This window comes from Astatotilapia calliptera, chromosome 12 (assembly GCF_964374335.1).
Source record: "Astatotilapia calliptera chromosome 12, fAstCal68.1, whole genome shotgun sequence".
Taxonomy (NCBI): Eukaryota; Metazoa; Chordata; class Actinopteri; order Cichliformes; family Cichlidae; genus Astatotilapia; species Astatotilapia calliptera.
In genome coordinates, this window is record NC_137433.1 from 23,202,326 (window position 1) to 23,221,460 (window position 19,135).

Here is a 19,135-nt window from a genome sequence, read left to right on the forward strand (position 1 = left end):
CATAATTACTGTGTCATTATTAAGTCAAAATTAAGTAATGTCCCTGCTTTACACTGACAGAGCATTATCGCTAAAATTGTCTCCCTAACTGCTGAATCAGAGGAGGCTTTTTTGCCAGATGGCCTCGCATGATGTCTGGTTGACATTATAATTTGCCCCTAGGCATTAAGTTTCTTGTTTCTCTCCCCAGACCTGAAGAAGTCATTTGAACAAGAACCCCTGGGAAAAGAAGTATCTCTGGAGCAGGAAGTTCTGTTACAGTGTCGCCCTCCAGAGGGCATCCCAGCTGCTGAGGTATGTGCAGCGTAATCGCTAACTTCCACCTGAAGTGAATGTTAAGTAAGATGTGAGATTAGGAGGACTGCTAGAGCAGAACAAGGAAGTGACTGAAGAGAGGGGATGACAGAATGAAGACAACAATAGATGAAAAAGGTATAAAAATAGAAATCATCAAGTGGAAATAACTTTAAAGTGCCACTGAAAAGTCAGTTATTACTTACGTGACACTTCTTGAAATTGCCTGGAACTTTGAACGACAGACAGCAGAACTGAGTGGTTTGATGGGTGCGCGTGCTCCTTCACAGTCTGCAGTCGGTGGTTGAAGGCTGTGCTGAATAAAAATTTCTTGTGCCTTTTTGGCACATTTTGTTAAATTGATATTTTTTTACTATTACGAAGCCTAAATTTATAAGATTCAATATCTCCAAAACACAGCAGGGGTCAAGATAGCTTTCATTTGTAAATGTCTTCCATTGCAACTGGCATGGTGAATAAGCAGCGTTTAGTATTAAATGATTTGGTGTTTGTCATCCGACATGTTTGTATAAGATATTTTTTGCGTTATCATGTCGAACTGCCACAGGGGAAATCAGGAGAACGGCCTAAATCCTAGTTTAACTGACAAGTTTCCGGTACGCCAAGGTAACAATAATCCCAAAACCTAAAGTTTAAGCTGAGAGTTAAGTGTCCCCAGAGAGCCAATTTGAGTACAGGATGTGAAAAAACTCCAGTGAATACAGAGGTTTAGTCTGTATTCCTGTACATTAGCATTTTTATTGCACGTTCTTTTACTGTACTTGAGTTCTGCGGGGGGAAAAAAGACTGAAAAATGGCCTGAATTCCTTTATTTGCACAGATACAATACAGGTTTTTTTTTTAGCAGTAGTTTTCTTGGCTTTCTGAAGGTCTTTTAAAGATTTTTCTTTGGACGTTAGCTGTTTTGTCACTCAAAGCCTGGACCTCGACATTACTGAAGCAGTGTAGGACAGCCAGCAAACAAAACACTGCCAACACCCAACGAAAAGCTTTTGAATGTCCTTCATGAATTCCAGAGAAATATTCCTGAAGTTCCCAACTTTCAATGGAGGATGACTCATGACTTTTGCACAGTTCTGTATAATGTATATAGCAGTGAAACCTGGACCAAAGTAAATTCGGATTCAGTAAACAACAAATAAATTAGACGATCTTTAACACTTGCCGTGCTCAAGACCAGCTATGCTATGAATACGTGTATTGCTAACACACACACATACTCTTACTTGCCTTTACTATGTGAGATAATATTGTGAGTAATTTATTCACTCATCAAACGTGTCACACAGTAAACACCCACTTTGGAAGAGCCACACATGTCACTTCCACTACCGTAGCGTTGTAACTACAGTGGAGAACACCATTTACAATTCACATCATTCTTTGCTTCCCTGGTTTCATCTGGCTGTGTTCCCACCTCAATGGATAAATACATAATTTCATTTAGTTGGTCACTGGGGAAGAGGAGCACGGCACTCGGAGAAGGCTGTTGTACAGGATAAGGAGTGTCTGAATCAGGTTTCAATCCTTGGGGTTTGATAGTCGTTTTCAATTGCAGCTAAGTACACAGCTCCCCTGAGAGAGAAACTGAAGGAGAGGGAGTGAGGGAGGCACTTAGACAGACCAGCATACAAAGTGAGGGCGAGTGTGGCAGAAAGGCAGAGATGAAGGACGGGTGTCAAGAGAGATAATGATAGAGAAATGAGTGGTATGGAAGAAAGAAAAAAAACAGAGTGATCGTATTCTTCTGCTCCTAGAAATGAGTAATTCTTCTTTTGAGGGAAATCAAGAAAATAAATTTGTTGAGTTGTCACTTTAACAGTAGGAACCACAAAGGACATTTAAACATGAAGGCCCTTTCCACTCATTGTAGCTGACAGCAACACCAGCACATTAACATTGACAACTTTCTTCTTGGTAACCAAGCTCATCTCTAATGACACACGAGTACCCCTACCTTATCTACATGTCATAGCACATTTTATCTTTTGACACCTAACACAACACATTCATGCACAGAGGCATACACTCATAAATCTCATGGCCACACACACACAATACACACACGTGGACTCTTGAAGCAATTTTTCCACTGTGTTCAATTTGCTACCTTTTCCCATTCTTTTTTCTGCTGTCATAATGGGATCTTGGAGCAAATGGATTGGTCTGTCTCCCCTGTCTGCTGAAGCTGATTAGAAGGATTTAGGTTTAAAACCTGCTGATGACCTCAGGTTGTAGCCCTGACTTTCTTTTTTTATCTTTTTTATCTGTTCTGACTTTCTATTCGTCTTTGTTCGTATCCTCTTTGCCATTCACATTCGCCATGTCCTCTTTTGCCTGTCAAATTCTTATATACATACATCCACAATTTTTTCCCTTTAAGTGACAGTTCTTGTTACTGATGTCCTGTGACCTCTCTAAAAATGTTTTAATATAAGTTGACAACTGCTGTAAAGTTGTCAGTGCGACGGGGTTACGTGATAGCCACATTTTAACGCCCAGCTGGTATTGCATGGCTGTCAACATGCAGGACCCGACTCCTTGACCTTCCCCCGCTCAAAATAAACTCAAATTTAACATTAATATTCATCAAGTCAGTACATGATTATATAGAGAGTCACCTAAACATTAGGACAAATATGTGTGCAGATACAGCATTGGAATGCACACACACAAAGTATTATGGGACATATACGAAGAAAGAGATTAGCCAGTGATCATTTTAACTGCTGCCTGACGGCTAGCCTTGAGAGGTCAGGGTCAACCTAATCTGAGAGTGGAAAGAAAATGTCTGTACACCGCTGCGCTATTACAACCTTTTCACATTTCTCTGACAGTACTGCTCTTGTCAACAGTTAGTCTCCTCTACATGTTTTTTTCTCCTCTCTTTCACTCTAAAGCTCCCATTTGAAGCATTGTGAATTCCTTGAGACACATCTAAATCTCTTTAGACTGTGATAGAAAGCCTTTAAAAGCTGATGGAAAGCTACTGGAATCAGCGAGGAGGGTTCAGCAGTTCAACAGGAAAGGCTTTACGGACACAGACAGTAAATTCAGGAAAATCGTAACAGGTGCAGCACAAGGTTCAATGAAAAGCGCTTCCAGTGTAATTCACATTTTTCTGTATCTAAAACTAGAGCGTGGAGTCATCAGCAAAGTTTCTTGCTGGTGAAATTAAGCAGCTATTTCAAATAAAAACCTGAGGCACTGAGTGGTTCATACAAAGGTTTTTCGCAGAGGTCGTTGTCTTGAAACATGAAAGGGTTGGAGTGACCCCAAAGGCCAGGCAAAGCCAGTTGACTGCACATAGCAGGTGGGGATATGAATTAGTGTGTGTGTGTGTGTGTGAATATTTGTGTGTTTGCCTGTCTGCGTCTGTCTCAGTGTGAGTGATTACCCCAGCTGCAGTGAAATAAACACATCAGTGTGTGGTGACAGGCCCTCCATGTGTCCATCCCTAACACACACACACACACACACACACACACACACATACATATGTGCACACAAACACACACACACACGTCAGACAGTAACTGTATATGCTTTTGGAGCATTGTCAAATTCCCATCACATTCTTAACCACTCAATCTGCACCCTAAATAAGTCAGAGCTATTCACAGGGATAATAGCTTACCACCTACCTCTGCATTTGTGGGTGTAACTTTTTACCTTGCAGAAAATAATTTATGAATAAAGTTGTCAATTTAAATTTTCACTGAGATTTTATTAAATAAAATATTGTGCTGCATTTACATCAACCATATATTCCATTACCTTGTTTATTTATTTACTGTTCACTATGGCATCGTGGGGCATTATTTACCCTCTTCCATGACATTTGAATTCAAGCTCCATATCATGCCAAAGTTCTCCCTACTAAAGTGTCCTTGAGCAAAATACACAGACAGCTGGCATCACCCAGGTTGTTGTTTTAGCTTATCACAGCCAGCAACAGAAAGGAGACGTTTTATACCTTCAGGCATAACCTACTCCTTCCCGAGAGGTAGCTGGGACATTCGTGGTATACAGATGTGTTTGTGTGAAACCAGGAGGCAAAGCTTTCACACACATATATGCATACACACACACACGACGCACAAAAACACACAGGCATCTGGTTCCTAACTTCTTTTGCAATGACCGTCAATGTCGTTTTTTTGGGGGGGGGGGGGTTTGTGAAGGACTTGCTGCGTTAACCAATGTGGAATAACTCTAGACATTTGTGCAATAACCCGTCTGTGTGTGTGTGTGTGTGTGTGTGTGTGTGTGTGTGTGTGTGTATGCGTGTGTATGCGTGCACGGTGTGTAACTTTGTGACATAAATCACAGCAGACTTTTCTGTCAGAAGGCATCAGTGGCGTGGTGTGGCCAAAATGCTTATGGCTACCTCATTCTCACACTCGTACTGTACACAGACACAAGTCCATTTCGGGCCCCGCAGTGGCCATTTGTTAACGTGTCACATGATGACGTTTACTAGCAGAATCTTTCCCGAGGTTATAGCTGTGGTGTTGGTGGAGTGCTTTTAAATGGACAGAGAAGGTGACAGTGTGAAATAAGACATGCTCTTATCCTGTCCAGAGGTGGAAGATCTCTTTTCCTTTTGCTTTCTTGATGTCATTCTGGGGCCTTTTTTTTACCTAAATGGTGCAAGATCAACTCTTTGTAAGCTATGACTAAGTCTAAAAATGAATTTATCAGTAAAATATCCCTGCTTCTTGCATCAGATTGTCCATGAAAATGAATTTATACAGCGATTCATGCTGTAATATGTAATAGAGAAATAAAAGCAGACATGACTGGCACTTTTTACTTGTGTATTTTTTGATTAATAGCATTGGATGAACATGACATTTCCTTACATTAAAAAAAAAAGAAGAAGAAAAAATGACCTGACCACTATACCAGAACAATGAAAGTCATTTTCATTGTGGCTGTTCTCTGGGGAAACACGTGTGCATGACAGACTGTGTGCGTGCCTCTGTGTGCGTGTTTTGTTGTGCACAAAAACAATTTATGTAATGCTGCCTCCCCAATAGATCCTTACCTTAATCCTCTTTGAGCTAGAATAGTAAGTCCCATGGCTCATCTCCCATCACATTTTACCTTGATCCTCAACCTCTGTCAGAAATCATCACCGTAATCCTCAGATTAGTCAGCAATCGTTTTTTTTTTTTATTCTGACGACCTAGGTGAATTATTGAAATGGTGTTAAGATTATTAAAATGCTGCTGTGATGATCTATCATTGCGCAGTAATATCTAAATGGGGAAAATGAGCAAGAGCACCATTCGTCTTGTTTTGGCGGTCCATGTAATGTAGTTGGATGTTGGTAATGCCGAGAGGGATTATGATCATCATCTAATGATGTATGGATTCTTACACGTGAATGGACAAATGGAAGAAGATACACATAGACATACATAATATGCTTTATCTGTTATGCTCCTTAACTGAATGTATAGCACAATAAGTCTATATAGGTCTACAAGTCTTTTATAATCATTTTGTATTTTATTTTTTAAAAAATGTCACAACTGAATACACATCCACACTCACAGAAAAGAGAATATATACATCCAGTGTAAGCTGTGATTCGGAGCCTTGGGAGGCTGCTCATCCAGTGATAAGCTGTGTCAGTAAATGCAGGCGTTAGTCAGATCCCACTCCAAAGGCAGCAGACTGTGCAGAACTGAGGAAAAATGTGACTTTTCCATTGCTAAACCTCAGCATCGCTTATCAGACTCCCTCTGTGCTATTCTGTTGACTACTCTCTGCTTTTATGCAGTTTTAAAATTAGTTTATCTCTGGCTTGTTTTCTCAGTTCATTTCCATTTGGTTCCAATCGCTGGTTCTAACTAGACCTTGAGATGCTAATATACAGCATTTTCTTCACAAAATATACTGCAAACAAATTGTTTTGTTTTTTTTTTAAAACATTCTTTCAGCTTTTCTTCCTTTTCCTGCATTTGAGTTCATTTCGGCGCGCACGGACTGTCGCCAGATTGTGACTGGAACTGTTTTATAAAAATACGAAACCACAATGTTTATCTTGGCTTTTTTCGCACAACGTTTAGACTTGTGCTCTTTCAGCTCTCAGAGTGACTGTACTGTAACTATAAGCATTTACAGTATATTTGTCCGTCATCTGGGCCATTTACGGAAACTATCAATCAACATTCAAATAGTCAAGCTTCTCATTAGGTACAGCAACTCTATATTTTGCTTTTGACAACTTAACCTGCATCTTTTTCTCCCCCCTTAGTGAGTACAGGAAGTATGCGGGCCAGCAATGTAGTTATAGCTCCATGTGGTCTGAGGTTTGAGTCTTTTTGAATCTGGGACTTGTATGTATGGTACCAAAGGTTGAGGAGAGGACATAATGAAGGCTTTTGTGTAGATCCCTCCACATATCTCAGAATAGGAAAACCACCTCTCTTATTTCTTTACCTCTCCAAACGCTTTAGCTAACAGTAAACTCATTTAAAAAACAACAACAATTGACTATTTTCGATTCATTTACTCTATTTCTTAGAAAATCTCTAAGATTTTCCCATCTCTGGTTTCTCATCTCTGTTATTTTGCTATTATGCCTTGCTGTTTTGTCAGTGTCTGCCACTTTTGTTATTCTGTCTGAATTTCTGTTTTTGTCTCTTTAATGCTTCCAACAGCTTTTGTTGACTCTCTTGTACTCTCTTTTCACTTTGTCTCTCTCTGTCACTATCACAGTCTCTCAGTCTTCCTCATGCACCCTGTCTTTCTTGACATAGTTCGAGACAAAGCTGTGGATTGATGGTAGCATGACAGTCTAGAGTGTACTGCATTGTCAGACAGCTACCCATGCTGCCCTCGGCAATCCTTGACAGTGTTGTCATGGATGAATGAACACACAGTTTTGACACGGGGTGCAACGGTGTCAAGTAACAAAACTCTCTTCTGTTCTGTCAAGTTTTATAAGTTGTTAGACCTTGTAAGTTTTCAAGACCACAGAAAACTTTTACACTTGTAAAGTTGCTCACATGAATCCATAACATCTACAAAAGGGTTCTAGTCATTGCCATAAATATTTAATGAACATGAAATCATTTAGGACCTAAAAATACTTCTCAGTCTTGCTGCTTGGAAAAGTTGTCAGATAATTTTATGTACTTAACTACAAGAGCAATTGGGATGGTAAATTCCTCAGTTGGGACTTAAGCTGGAAAACACTTAATAAGCCACGGCTTTAAATAATTGCTACCAATTAATTGCTTTTTACTTGCATAACTATTCAGTTAAGTAGTCTTGTGAGTTACTAAAGGGGGTCATTGTCAGTGCACTTCATATGTTTTCCTTTTTTTTATGTATTATAAATTCATCTTCTCATGAAATAGCAATTATCATTAGATGATGACTGTGTAATCATTATAAGAAAATATCATTTGCAAAGATTCATGATCTGAAGCTGCCTGATTGTCTAAAACTGCAGTGACCCTTTAATACTATTTGTATGTTTAATGGTGTTAAATCGAATATAAATACATTTTTTCTCAACTTTATTAACATGACACTTCTCACACATTAACTAATCAAACACTATGCCAAGATGCTTGTGGCATAATCCATGGTTTCCTGGTGTCAGAAGAAGGTGCCAGATTACTGCCCTTAGAGAAAGAGTGCTTCTATGCTTCTTCAGGATCCCATAAAGAAAAAAACTGTAGCCCATAACAACATCTGCTCCTTGTTTTTAGATTAAAATCACTGCTTCATTTTGAATGGCAGCTTTTGGAAAAATGTACCTTCAAAGACGGAGTATTGACAAACCTTATTATTCTTCTAAAATGTTCTTTTCAATGGCTAGACTCACTTGTTTTCATGGGAACAATATTATATCCATCTGTTCTTATAACTTTGGCAAACGTGCATGGAATGAGTCATGACTTTGCTAAGTCAATTATGTGTTCATGTATTATCAATTAAAAGGTAACATTCTAGTGGCTGTTTGTAGAAAAAAATATTGTCAAGCCTTTTAGAAAGCCAACATTAGTCATTGCAAACTGAGAGAAATGATGATAAATCTCTGGCATTGAAGTCAAATACATTCATTACCTCTATTAAACTGTGTATGTATGAAATCTGTATGTAATTAAAAACGGTTATTGTATTTAATATCGAATTTTTTCCAGACAAAGGCAGCCAGGCAAATACGCCATTTTCCTACTCTACGCATCCATCAACAAAATCCAACACAAATAACGGAAAGGCCTCTAATTGCTCAGCTGATCAGGCTAATAAAACAAAGCTGATTTTGTTACTTGGTGGTTTTAATAACACTGGAGAGCTGGAGAGTCAATTAAAAAGGATTAGCATGCCCCCAATCAGCTCAGAGCCTCTTCATGCTTTAATGATTATAGAGTGTCATCAGTACTCCTACACTGCACAGTGAATCAGCTTTGACATCCGCATACAAACACTTTGCTGTAAAAGTTTGAAAAGTGTTAGCTTCCCACTTGTAACATGTACTGCCCATGTACACATCCACACACATTTCTTTTTTATATATCTACACAGACTCCCTTTGTTAGGTACCTGCTTTCGGTATGCGCAACTATTAAAAGCCAAACGATACAATGGTAAGAGTTAAAAAAAACCTCGGTTTTCCTAATTAAATACATCTTCAGCTTTTAGTTTGTCACTTTTAAACACTACCTTAACCATGCAGCCATCCACCTTCTAAGACTATGAACTGCTCACTCGCCTGAGTATAAAAGAGCTTGAGGAGTTAACTTCTGAGTCAGACACTACAGGTGTACACTAAAGTGCATAAATAAGTTTGGAATGTACATTTCCCCTAGTATTTATGTCATCTATATTTCTTTCTCCATGTCTCTCCCTCTCTGCATCTTGCTTCCTTTCACCTTCCTTTGCATTCCCCACTCTTTCGTCTTCTGTTGTTCCCATTAGTGATGCTGAAGTACTTAGTAAAGGGGGGGGAGAAGCAAAATACATCACTGTCCAGAGATATAAAGCAGTAGAGACACAGCTACAGAGAGCTTCGACACTTTTGCTGCACTGACCCATAACCATGCACGGGGCTGTTCTATAATTTAGCAACCTGTCAATCAGTTGAGCAGTGACTCACAGCAACCAGAATAGTCGGTTAGATGCTACACTGCCTTTAAAGACTTGAGAAACCTCTGTAATCTCACCTAATGCAACTGCTCTTCTGTGAAACGTTTGTTGTGGTAAACAAAATGTATCTATTTTTTTCCATTTTATCAACGTATGCGTGCGACTATCTGTTTTTCTATTTAAATAATTGTTTGAAATATGAATGAGAATCCATCAATCTGTGAGGAACACCCAGCTGTTTAAATAAATAAATGAAGGCGTCGACCATGCGACTGCGGTCAAGCAGTCAGGCAGTTGTGTTCTTGCATATTATGACAGCTTGAATCTGTGTCACCATATTTCATATAGCTGCTATAAAAGTGTGTGCTGCAGAGTCGCTCTAGAATTATATTTCCTTGTGGCATTCTGGTTTTGCAGATGAGACAGGAACAAAAAGTACAGCATCTGGTATTGAAACGCAGGAGAGAACGACTCTAATCTTTTTTAATTTCCTAACTCTCAGTTCCTCTATGGCAAGTTAAATTGTTACCTTTTGAACTTTAGATTTTTGGAGGTTTTGATTCTGATTCCAGCTGTTACTAGGTCAGCATCTGTTTGGGGAAATGTTCCCTTGACTGTGTCTGAGCTGTTGAGTAGATTTGGATGTTTTTCGTCTTGCCTCTTCGTCTAATGATTTGAGCCCAGGGTCTCATTTCAGCTTTCCATCCCCTAACACTCTCACCCAAAACTGTCATCTCTGAATTTCCGCCTTGCCTTCAACTGCTATTACTGCTATCACAGGTCCCATACATTTTCTTTTCCTAAGAGGTCTTGGAGTAGTTTTCTCCTGATTCGGCTGTGTAATATTTTTGAATTCTTTTTTCTTTTGTTTGTTTCAATTGCAGCTACTAGATATAGTACTTTTTCCACTAATGGCCTACCTGTGTTTGCAAAATTCAAAGTTCAAGCTTTGCACACTCACATTCCTGGTGGATATATATATATTTTTGGCTTCCAAAATAGTTGTAATGTTACAAATTCTATGTTCTTATGTGCTTCTCCTTCATTTTTGAACTGCACTTTCAAGTCACTGACCTTCTCTTCTGCTTCCTTCACTTTTTGCACATCTTTTTCCCATTTATTCGCCAACCACCTGGACCGAGTCTCAAAAGAGCAACCCATCCATCAATCCTCCATTGTGGTAGTCTATCCACTGTATGTAATGTCTGTTTCTTCTTTTGCTTAGAGAGATAGGTTAGGAAAGCTAGCGCTGGGAGGAATTACTGGTGGATTTTATACACTCATGCACATTTAAATACCTTTGTTTTTCTTTTTTTTTTTTGTTGTCAGTTTTTGATTTAAGGAGAAATATGCTTTTGCTTTTACCCTTTTTCTCTTTGCCTCGTCTCTTCCCATGCATTCCTCTCATGATTTTTATTTCTCTTATGTTCTCCAAATTGTTGGGCCTAATGGATTACCACTGTATATCTTCACCAACTGGTCCTCCACTCCCTTTTCTACTCATTTACCACCCAGTCTCTTTCTTCTCCCCCTCATCTTTCTTTCCCTAATTGTGGCCAGACCATATAAAATTCTAAATCACACTGTCCCTCTCGTAGCCTCCCTTACCTCCTCATCACCTTTTTGTTTTTTCTTTTCATTCCATTCTCCTCCACGGGCGCCCTTTCTTCCTTCCTCTCTCGCTGCCTCTCCCTATTTGTTGACAGTGCCGGTTTAGCTTTAATGGATCACCCATAGGTATCTCCTCTTAGCCTGCTTTCCCCATTTCCTCCTCCTCCACCGGCATAATCACGGCCTCCCCTAACTCTCTATCTTTTCCTCCCTCACCGTTGCCGTGGAAATACCTTTTCTTTATCCGGCCCTCTCTTGAGATTGTTCCCCATCCATCTTTTCCTCCCTCTGTCTCTCTCCACACTTGAATGTTGACATGAGAGGGTGAGTCTAATAGATCACTGTGAAGCATCTGCACCTGTGTTAAATCTCAGCGGTAACACATAATGTGTGTGCAGGTGTGTGTGTGTGTGTTTGCGTGTGCATGTGTGCATGTGTGCATGTGTGCATGTGTGCGCTCTGGAGAAGCCGATGCAAGCTTTTTGTTCAGCACATCTGTGACCTCCTTTAGTGCTGAGCAACTTCCTTTTTTGCCTCTCCTACATATCACCTGCTTCTACCTGCTTCCCCCTATTGTCCTGTTCTTTCTGCCACTCATAAGGTTACGTGTCTGAATGTGAACAGATTAGTTGCATTACTTCAGTTTTAAGGGATAACGCAGTAGTAAAAAGCACATGTATTAAATATTGCTAATAGACAAATAATTGTGAATTTATTCAAAGTACAATAATTAGAGAAATACTGGTAACATGCAAAATTCTGATGTATGATTTGCACGTCAAGCATCGTTTACTGAGTGTGTACCGTTTTGCACAAGAGCATTAGTTCATAGAGCGGCCTCTGTAGGCCTGTCCCAGTCACACTGGGTGTCCGCCTGTGTCCCAATTCTGTCTGTGAGGGACACCTTGGAGAGTACTCAGCTATTCCTCACACTAATGCACATGGAGTTATTTTTTTCCTCTCCTATATGTACTTTTCCTCAAAGCCCAAGTCCATGTATTTTCTAGTCTTAGAGCTCTTTTAAAAATGTAAACCAAGTTGTCTCTTTTTATGTACAATGCTTTGTAGAATTCTCAGACTGTGTATGATGTGATCACAAAATGATTGATGTGTGACTTTGACTAAAAAACAAAAAACAGGTTTAAATTTGGCTACAACCACTTTTGTCATAATCACCTTATGCAAACACCTCTCCCAGCACTCCTTTCATTGTTGTTATTCTTTGTCACAGCAGCGACTGTTCAACTAGAAAAAACAAAGTATAAAAACAAAATCATGGTAGATGTGTTTAAATGCAGTTGCATATTTTTGCTGGACTGATGTTAAAAAACAAACATTTTTTACACGTTGACTATTAAAACAATTGATCAAAACACTGTAGAAATCTATCATATCAAGTCTTTGCAGTAACCTTAAGGGTAAACCTGTGTAAACTGCCTTATTCATATATATATATATATACCCCTAATTAATGTGTCTTTTGCTTACAGCATAGTAGAAAAATTACCAGGAGATAGAAATGTGTTCCTGTTTAATTTTTTTAACAGATTAAACAGAAACACAAAAACAAACAACAAAATAAACACAAATAATTTAAAACTGAATTTTATCAAAGGTGTCTTTCAGATCATCATGTGTGATGATCGCTGATGGCGACCCAGTTATGTCACTTTGGTTAATTGGGTCTTTGTGTCACTTGCCTGCATCTTCTTAATTAAGCTGTCAGAGCCTCTGAAATTCCATGTTGGCATGCATGTATACAGTACACGCCCACACACACACAGAGACACACACAAACATTTCACTTGCTTGCATGCCATGTAGCAATATAGTGACCTAATATTAACCTGCGCAATCTGGCCATTCCTGGCATGTATTGCACTGGTTTGTGACTGTAGTTAATTCCCCACAGAAGAACTGGACAGCAGGATTTTCCTAATCACCTCCCAAGTGTAGTTGGGATGTAGACACAATTACCAGGACACGTGGCCAATTATAACAATAACATGAAATAGGGCAGATATTCTGTAGGCGACAGATTGTAATATAATCAACATAATTCAGTGACAGTCACTGTCACTACAACATTTCTGGTATTGTGTTTGGCATCTTTATCTAGCACATTGTCTTTGACTGTTGGTGGGTTTGGTTATGTCTGCTTACTACACTTTTTTTCTCAAAAACAAAGTCTATATTTAAAAAACAAAACCTTAAAATTCATGTTTATTGGCATGTGTTGGTTATATATACATAGTATTATAGATTTGGCATGTCATTTTTATACTGTTAAAAATAAAAAGGTTTAAATTATTAGAAAACCATTGCATTCATTTTTATTTTCATTGGAAACAGAATTTGTTTCCTTTTTTTTCATAAGTATTTGGCTTAAAGTATCATATAAGATCTTTAGTTAATATTTGAAACCAAGATTAGCTTGTATGTTGAATTCTGAATGAATGAATGAACAGACCAACCAAGTGTGCTTTGTATCGACTGGAGACAAAACTGAAGACAGAGATGGTCCAGCAGAGTGCCCTTTTCAACAGAGTATTACAAACAATTGTTATATTTAAAGCTACATTCGTGTGTCCAATTACTTTTGGATATCTGAAAGTAGGTAATGTGTATAAAAATGGTTAGCGGCATAATTACAAAAAGCAGTCATTCTTCAGATACTTAAGGACTTAACTGCAGTGGAGATGGGAGCGAGGTCAGTTTGTCCAGACTTTTTATTGGCACCAAAATGTGGCCATTTGTATTTGTTAGAAAGTTACAAATTATCAGATAAAGCAAAGCCAATAAATTAAACAACAGAAGGAAAATGAACACACTCAGACACACACACTGTCTGCTCTGTGCAAATTTGCTTAACCTTGATTGTCCAAATCAATGGCTACTACTTTTACACTTAAGTGGTAAAGTTAGAACGCTTAGATATATAACAGGTCGATTGCAAAGACTACTTAGATGTTCAGGAAGGAAAAAACAGTTTAATGTGAAAGCTTTCAAATGGAGAGCATAAAGCAAATGCATAGACTGAGTACTATATATATATATATGCAAACATATATGTTTGCACAAATGCCTGGTGTACCATATCAAACAATTTGTAGTGTTACTGTAAGCAGTGATCTCCAAATCAATTTGCAGATGTTCACATGCTGAATGATGGCCATGGATAGCAGCTTCAGCTATTATCTACCTATGAGCACAGTGAGTGAACGCAAACTCCCAGGTGCATCATGGTAGTTTCATTTAATCCATTTAGACAGTGATTTCACTTGAAGTGCCATCTTTATTTGATTCTAAAGAAAACATTCCAGGACAAATTATTTTAGTCTTTTTTCCACTCCATGACTGTTACGCTTTTGTAATTGTTTGAAACAACAAAGTCTTTTTCTTCATCTTAACACAATGAGTTAATTGTTTTGTCTAATATCAAAACACACACACACACACACACACACACTTAGACTCACACTCACAGACAGTCTTCACCATATTCAAGCGCGCTGTTGGATTAAATTTCTATTAGCTTTCCTCGATTGAGTTTGAAGATTGTTGATTAGCCAGTAATAGCCTTTGTTACTGCACTAATGAATAGCTTGATTACTATTCTACTAAGCTACACATCAGGACCCAGGTTGGCGCTTGTGTAGGTGTGTGTGGCATCTGCTGGTATTATCGTCTGATAAACACACACAGACAGTTATAGCCAATTGTCTGGGTTTGTGTCAAGAAAGCTTATGGCAGCAGGAGAGAAAGATAGATGGTCTGCTTTGCCAGCACACATCTCTCATTGTCTCTCTCTCTGCTGTATCCCTCACTTCATCTGTGTCTTTGCCTCTCAATATGTGTCGTCACACCTGCTCTTTTTTTCTCCTTCCTACTGTCACTCTGTTGTCTTATTCTTCATTCCTGCTTCCCTTCCCTCCACCTCTGTCTTCCCTGACCCTCTTTCATTTGCACTCTTTTTCTTTCTTTCCTTCGTTCTTAGATGTCCTCCTTTCCTCTCTTGTTTATTTCCACTGATTAGAGCGACTGGGCTCTTGAGGACTAAGTTGGCGTGCGTGTGGCTTTGTTAAATGTCTGTGAGAGCATATGGGCATATGTGAGTGTTTGATAATGGAAACAGGCATGGTAATTACAGAGATGGCTCTATAGATGCCAAACAGAGCCAGTAATAATGAGTGTGGCACATCTGGTTGTAATGTGTCAGTGTGTCTATCTGAGTGTGTGTACTGGCTGGGGGTTGAGTGGGAAAGGGCAGTCAGACAGCTGGAGTTATATATGCTTCACCAAAGATACAAATAAGCATTTTTTGCGACAGGCATACCTTTCAAATGTCACCAAGGCATCGCGCAGACATGCCTTGATGACATTTGAAAGAGAGAGAGAGAGTGATTAAAGGTCATACAAGTTCCTTATAAAAGCAGCAAGTACTCAGCATCTATAGGAACTGGGTATGTTAGTGTACTTTCAGATTCCAGCCTTGGACACGAAGTCATACCAGTATTTATGTCACATCAAATCCTATTCTGAAATTACACATACCACATACAATACAAAACTTAACATAGCTTCTGGCTCTGTAAAGTGTAGCGAATGCGTACCTTAAACTTGCATTCTTGTTAAAGGTCATCGGAGGGGCATAGCTGTGGTTGCCAAAAATATTTTAAAAGTCTTGTACAAGCTAATTGGAAAACGGCCCTTGCTCTACCTTTATAAGTGCATTGTTGCCTAGTTTATGGTCTCTTTCACGATGTTGGGGCATATATTTTGATTGTTCCGAATGTCAGTTCAGTTCGATTTGATTTATTTATAAAGCATCAAATCACAACAATAGTCACCTCAAGGCAATTTATATTGTAAGGTAAAGTCTTCACAATAATGGAGAGGAAACCCCAACAATCAGATGGCCCTTATGGGCAAGCACTTGGCGACAGTAGAAAGGAAAAACTCCCTTTTAACAGGAAAGAACCTCCAGCAGAACCAGGGTCATGGAGGGGCGACCATGTGCTATGAACCACTGGGAGGGAGTGGAGGGAGACGGGACAAAAGACACACCGTGGACAAATTTAATAATGTCTAATGATTAAATGCAGCGTGATGTATAAACACATAGTGAGCTGGAAAAATAAATGAGTGAAGAAGAAATACTCATTGCATCATGGGAAGCCCCCCAGCACTCTAGGCCTATTGTAGAATATCTAAAGGAGGATTCAGCTGATCCAGACTATCTAGAAAGTAGAAGCCAAACTGGGAGCTTTGTCCACAGAAGATTGGCCTGACAGCTGAAGGCTCTGCCTCCCATTTTACTTTTAAGTACTCAAATAAACCAGCAGTCTAAGAGTGAAGTGCTCTGTTGGGGTGATGTAGTACTATGAGGTCTTTAAGATTAGATGGAGCCTAATTATTTAAAGCCTTTTATGTGAGTAAAAAGATTATAAATTCAATTCTGGATTTAACAGGGAGCCAGTCAAGAGAAGCAAGTATGGGAGAAATCTGCTGTCTCTTTGTAGTCCCTGTCAGTACTCTCGCTGCAGCATTTTTGGATCAACTTAAGGCTTTTCAGGGAGTTTTTAGAACAAACTGGTAATAATGAATTACAGTAGTCCAGCCTAGAAGTAATAAATGCATAAACTATTTTTTCATCATCACTCCGAGACGTGATGTTCCTAATTTTAGAGATATTGTGCCAAAGTATTATCCGTGATATGCTCTTTAGCTAATGACTTGAGATTGTCAGGAACGTGCAGTTTCACTTTCATACGGATATGTTAATACATGGTAATGCAAATGCACAGCAAAGACACTGTGGATAATGTCTACAGAAACCAAGAAATAAAGCTATTTCAGGCCATTCACCAATAGACTGTTTTTGGCAGCATTTTTTTTCACTTACAAATATCACTTACCTTTAGTAGAAAATAAATCATCCCTTGTGTTTTTGATTAAGTACAAACTGGAGGCACTTGGTTAATATCAAAATCATCTGACCATAACTAAAATTATCATCTTTCCTAGACTAAAGTAATTTAGTCCACACATAGTATACAGTTTCCAAATCACATACATCTGTGTCCTGCACTTAAATAGACAAAACCAAAGCACAACATATGATATCAAATGTTCTCACTTGGAATAATCCTGCCTGGAATCCACTGTGAATATCGTTGCTGTGTGGGAAGAAACTGGAACAACTGAAGGAAACTCTTGCAGATGCGGGGAGAACATGTAAGCTTGAGGTGACAGGGCTAAACTCTGAAGAGCAATCTTCATGAATGTCTCTTTACTGTCTCTTTCCACTGACACCCAACACCCCAGTGGAAATGAAGCCTCCTGGAACAGGTGTAGTGTGGGTTTGGATTGTTAAAACATGGAAATCGAATGCATATTTAGTTCCCACCCACACATAGGTAGGGTAATCACTATTAGAGCTCTTTAACCCACTCACATAAGGACCCAGATAATATAAGTAATCAAGGGGATAATCCTCAGCGATGAACATACATATTAACACTTCGGCATTTCACAGACACATCCAAACACACACACACACACGGGCTCACACATGCACGGCGTACAGCTTGATTTCCGTGATTTGACTGCAGAATCAGGTTGTAATTTAACTAGCCAATTTTGTATTCTGTCATACTCTCATTGTGCTTATTGTGCATAGATGTGTTTTTGGCTGCTCCTATTTTGAAAAATTAATGTTGTGATTCAGTGGCAGATTCTACCCATAGACCTTGTATCACTAAGCTGTTATCAGCTCCCTTATGAGACTCTTTGTAGTGGCTCTACAAAGCATGTCATATTTTAGCATTTGCCATAGATACTCTTTGTTTTGTTATCTTACTTCTTGCTCTGTGGTCTGCCATTTATTTTGCTTTTGCAAGATTTATACTGTTTCTTTTTGTGACACAATATGACTATGATGTTCCTGCTTTGCTTTTCAAAACATGCTGCACTACAGTGTAACAAAAGGCAATATATATCTCTCTCCCTTTATGCCTTGGCCTACTTTTATCTTTCATAGCATACAGGCACGTCTTTGTTCCACTGCCAAAGAAAGATGCATATCTTAATAGATTGTCATTAAATGCAATGCATTTACCTTTTCTCCTGTTTTGATTTGTTTTTAAGTTAGAAAACAGCTGAAAGTATTTGCATATTTAGATATGCTCACTCCCCAGTACAGCAATATCTATCACCACAAGTGGGTGCGTTAGTGAGAGCCAGGGAAATGCAAACCTGCTTTTATCTGGTAGTCTTGCTCACAGTGTATACCTGTAGCCAAACCAATGTCAGTCTTTAGCTCCAAACGGCAAGAAAACAGGAACAAAGTGAGTGTGTAATTGTTCAGACAAAGCCTTTATCCTTTCAACGAAGAAGCCCTTTTGATTTCTTTGTCTAAAGAAAAAAGAATGGACTCTTGCTGAACTTTTTTTTCTTTTAATCCTGTTACAGTTGAAACGGAGGGCATTGTTACAGCTTGTGTTTGCAAGCGTATCAAACGGTGCCTTCTGACACACTCAGGTTGTGTTTGTGATCACACTCAGAAACACTGGAAATATTTTCACACTTGCATGTATAATCACACATTTCATGTTTATGCTGATAAAAAAAACTTGTGTAAAAAAAGCCAAAATGTAACTCACAGGTAACTTTGCAGCTGGGCTTATTACATATGTATTTTGTAGGAGTTTCACTTTATGACCATAAAAATATGGGACAAAAACACTTAAAAGAACCAGAGAAAAGTGATTTTACTAAGCTTTGCAGCAAACACTTTATTGAACTGAATTTAAAAAAAAAAGAAAAATCTTATTTTGCGCCTGAAATGGTTATAATAGCTGTCACTAGGCAGGTTCATTTATTTGGAATAAGAAGGGGAGAGTTTTATCAGTGTGAGTGCATACTTGGTGTGACTGGTTTTCTCAAAGCTGTAAACAAGGTGCCAAAACATTGGTTGTATCCTGTTAGTCTTACTGGTGCTCAGTAATACTGTTTTTTTGTTTTGTTGTTTTTTGGGGGGTTTTTTGAGGGCAAAATCTAGATGAACTCCAGCTGGAGCATCGGGGAGAGAAGA

The 19,135-nt window shown here is 38.8% G+C and overlaps 1 protein-coding gene across 2 annotated transcripts in view; it reads left to right on the forward strand.

The window, feature by feature from the left end:
* Positions 1-19,135, forward strand: part of unc5ca (unc-5 netrin receptor Ca) — a 180,015-nt gene that overhangs the window by 119,031 nt on the left and 41,849 nt on the right. For both annotated transcript variants that reach the window (XM_026187526.2, XM_026187527.2), the window contains exon 4: positions 191-294. In XM_026187526.2, the coding sequence (XP_026043311.1) occupies positions 191-294 (104 nt within the window). The remainder of the gene's footprint in view (positions 1-190; positions 295-19,135) is intronic.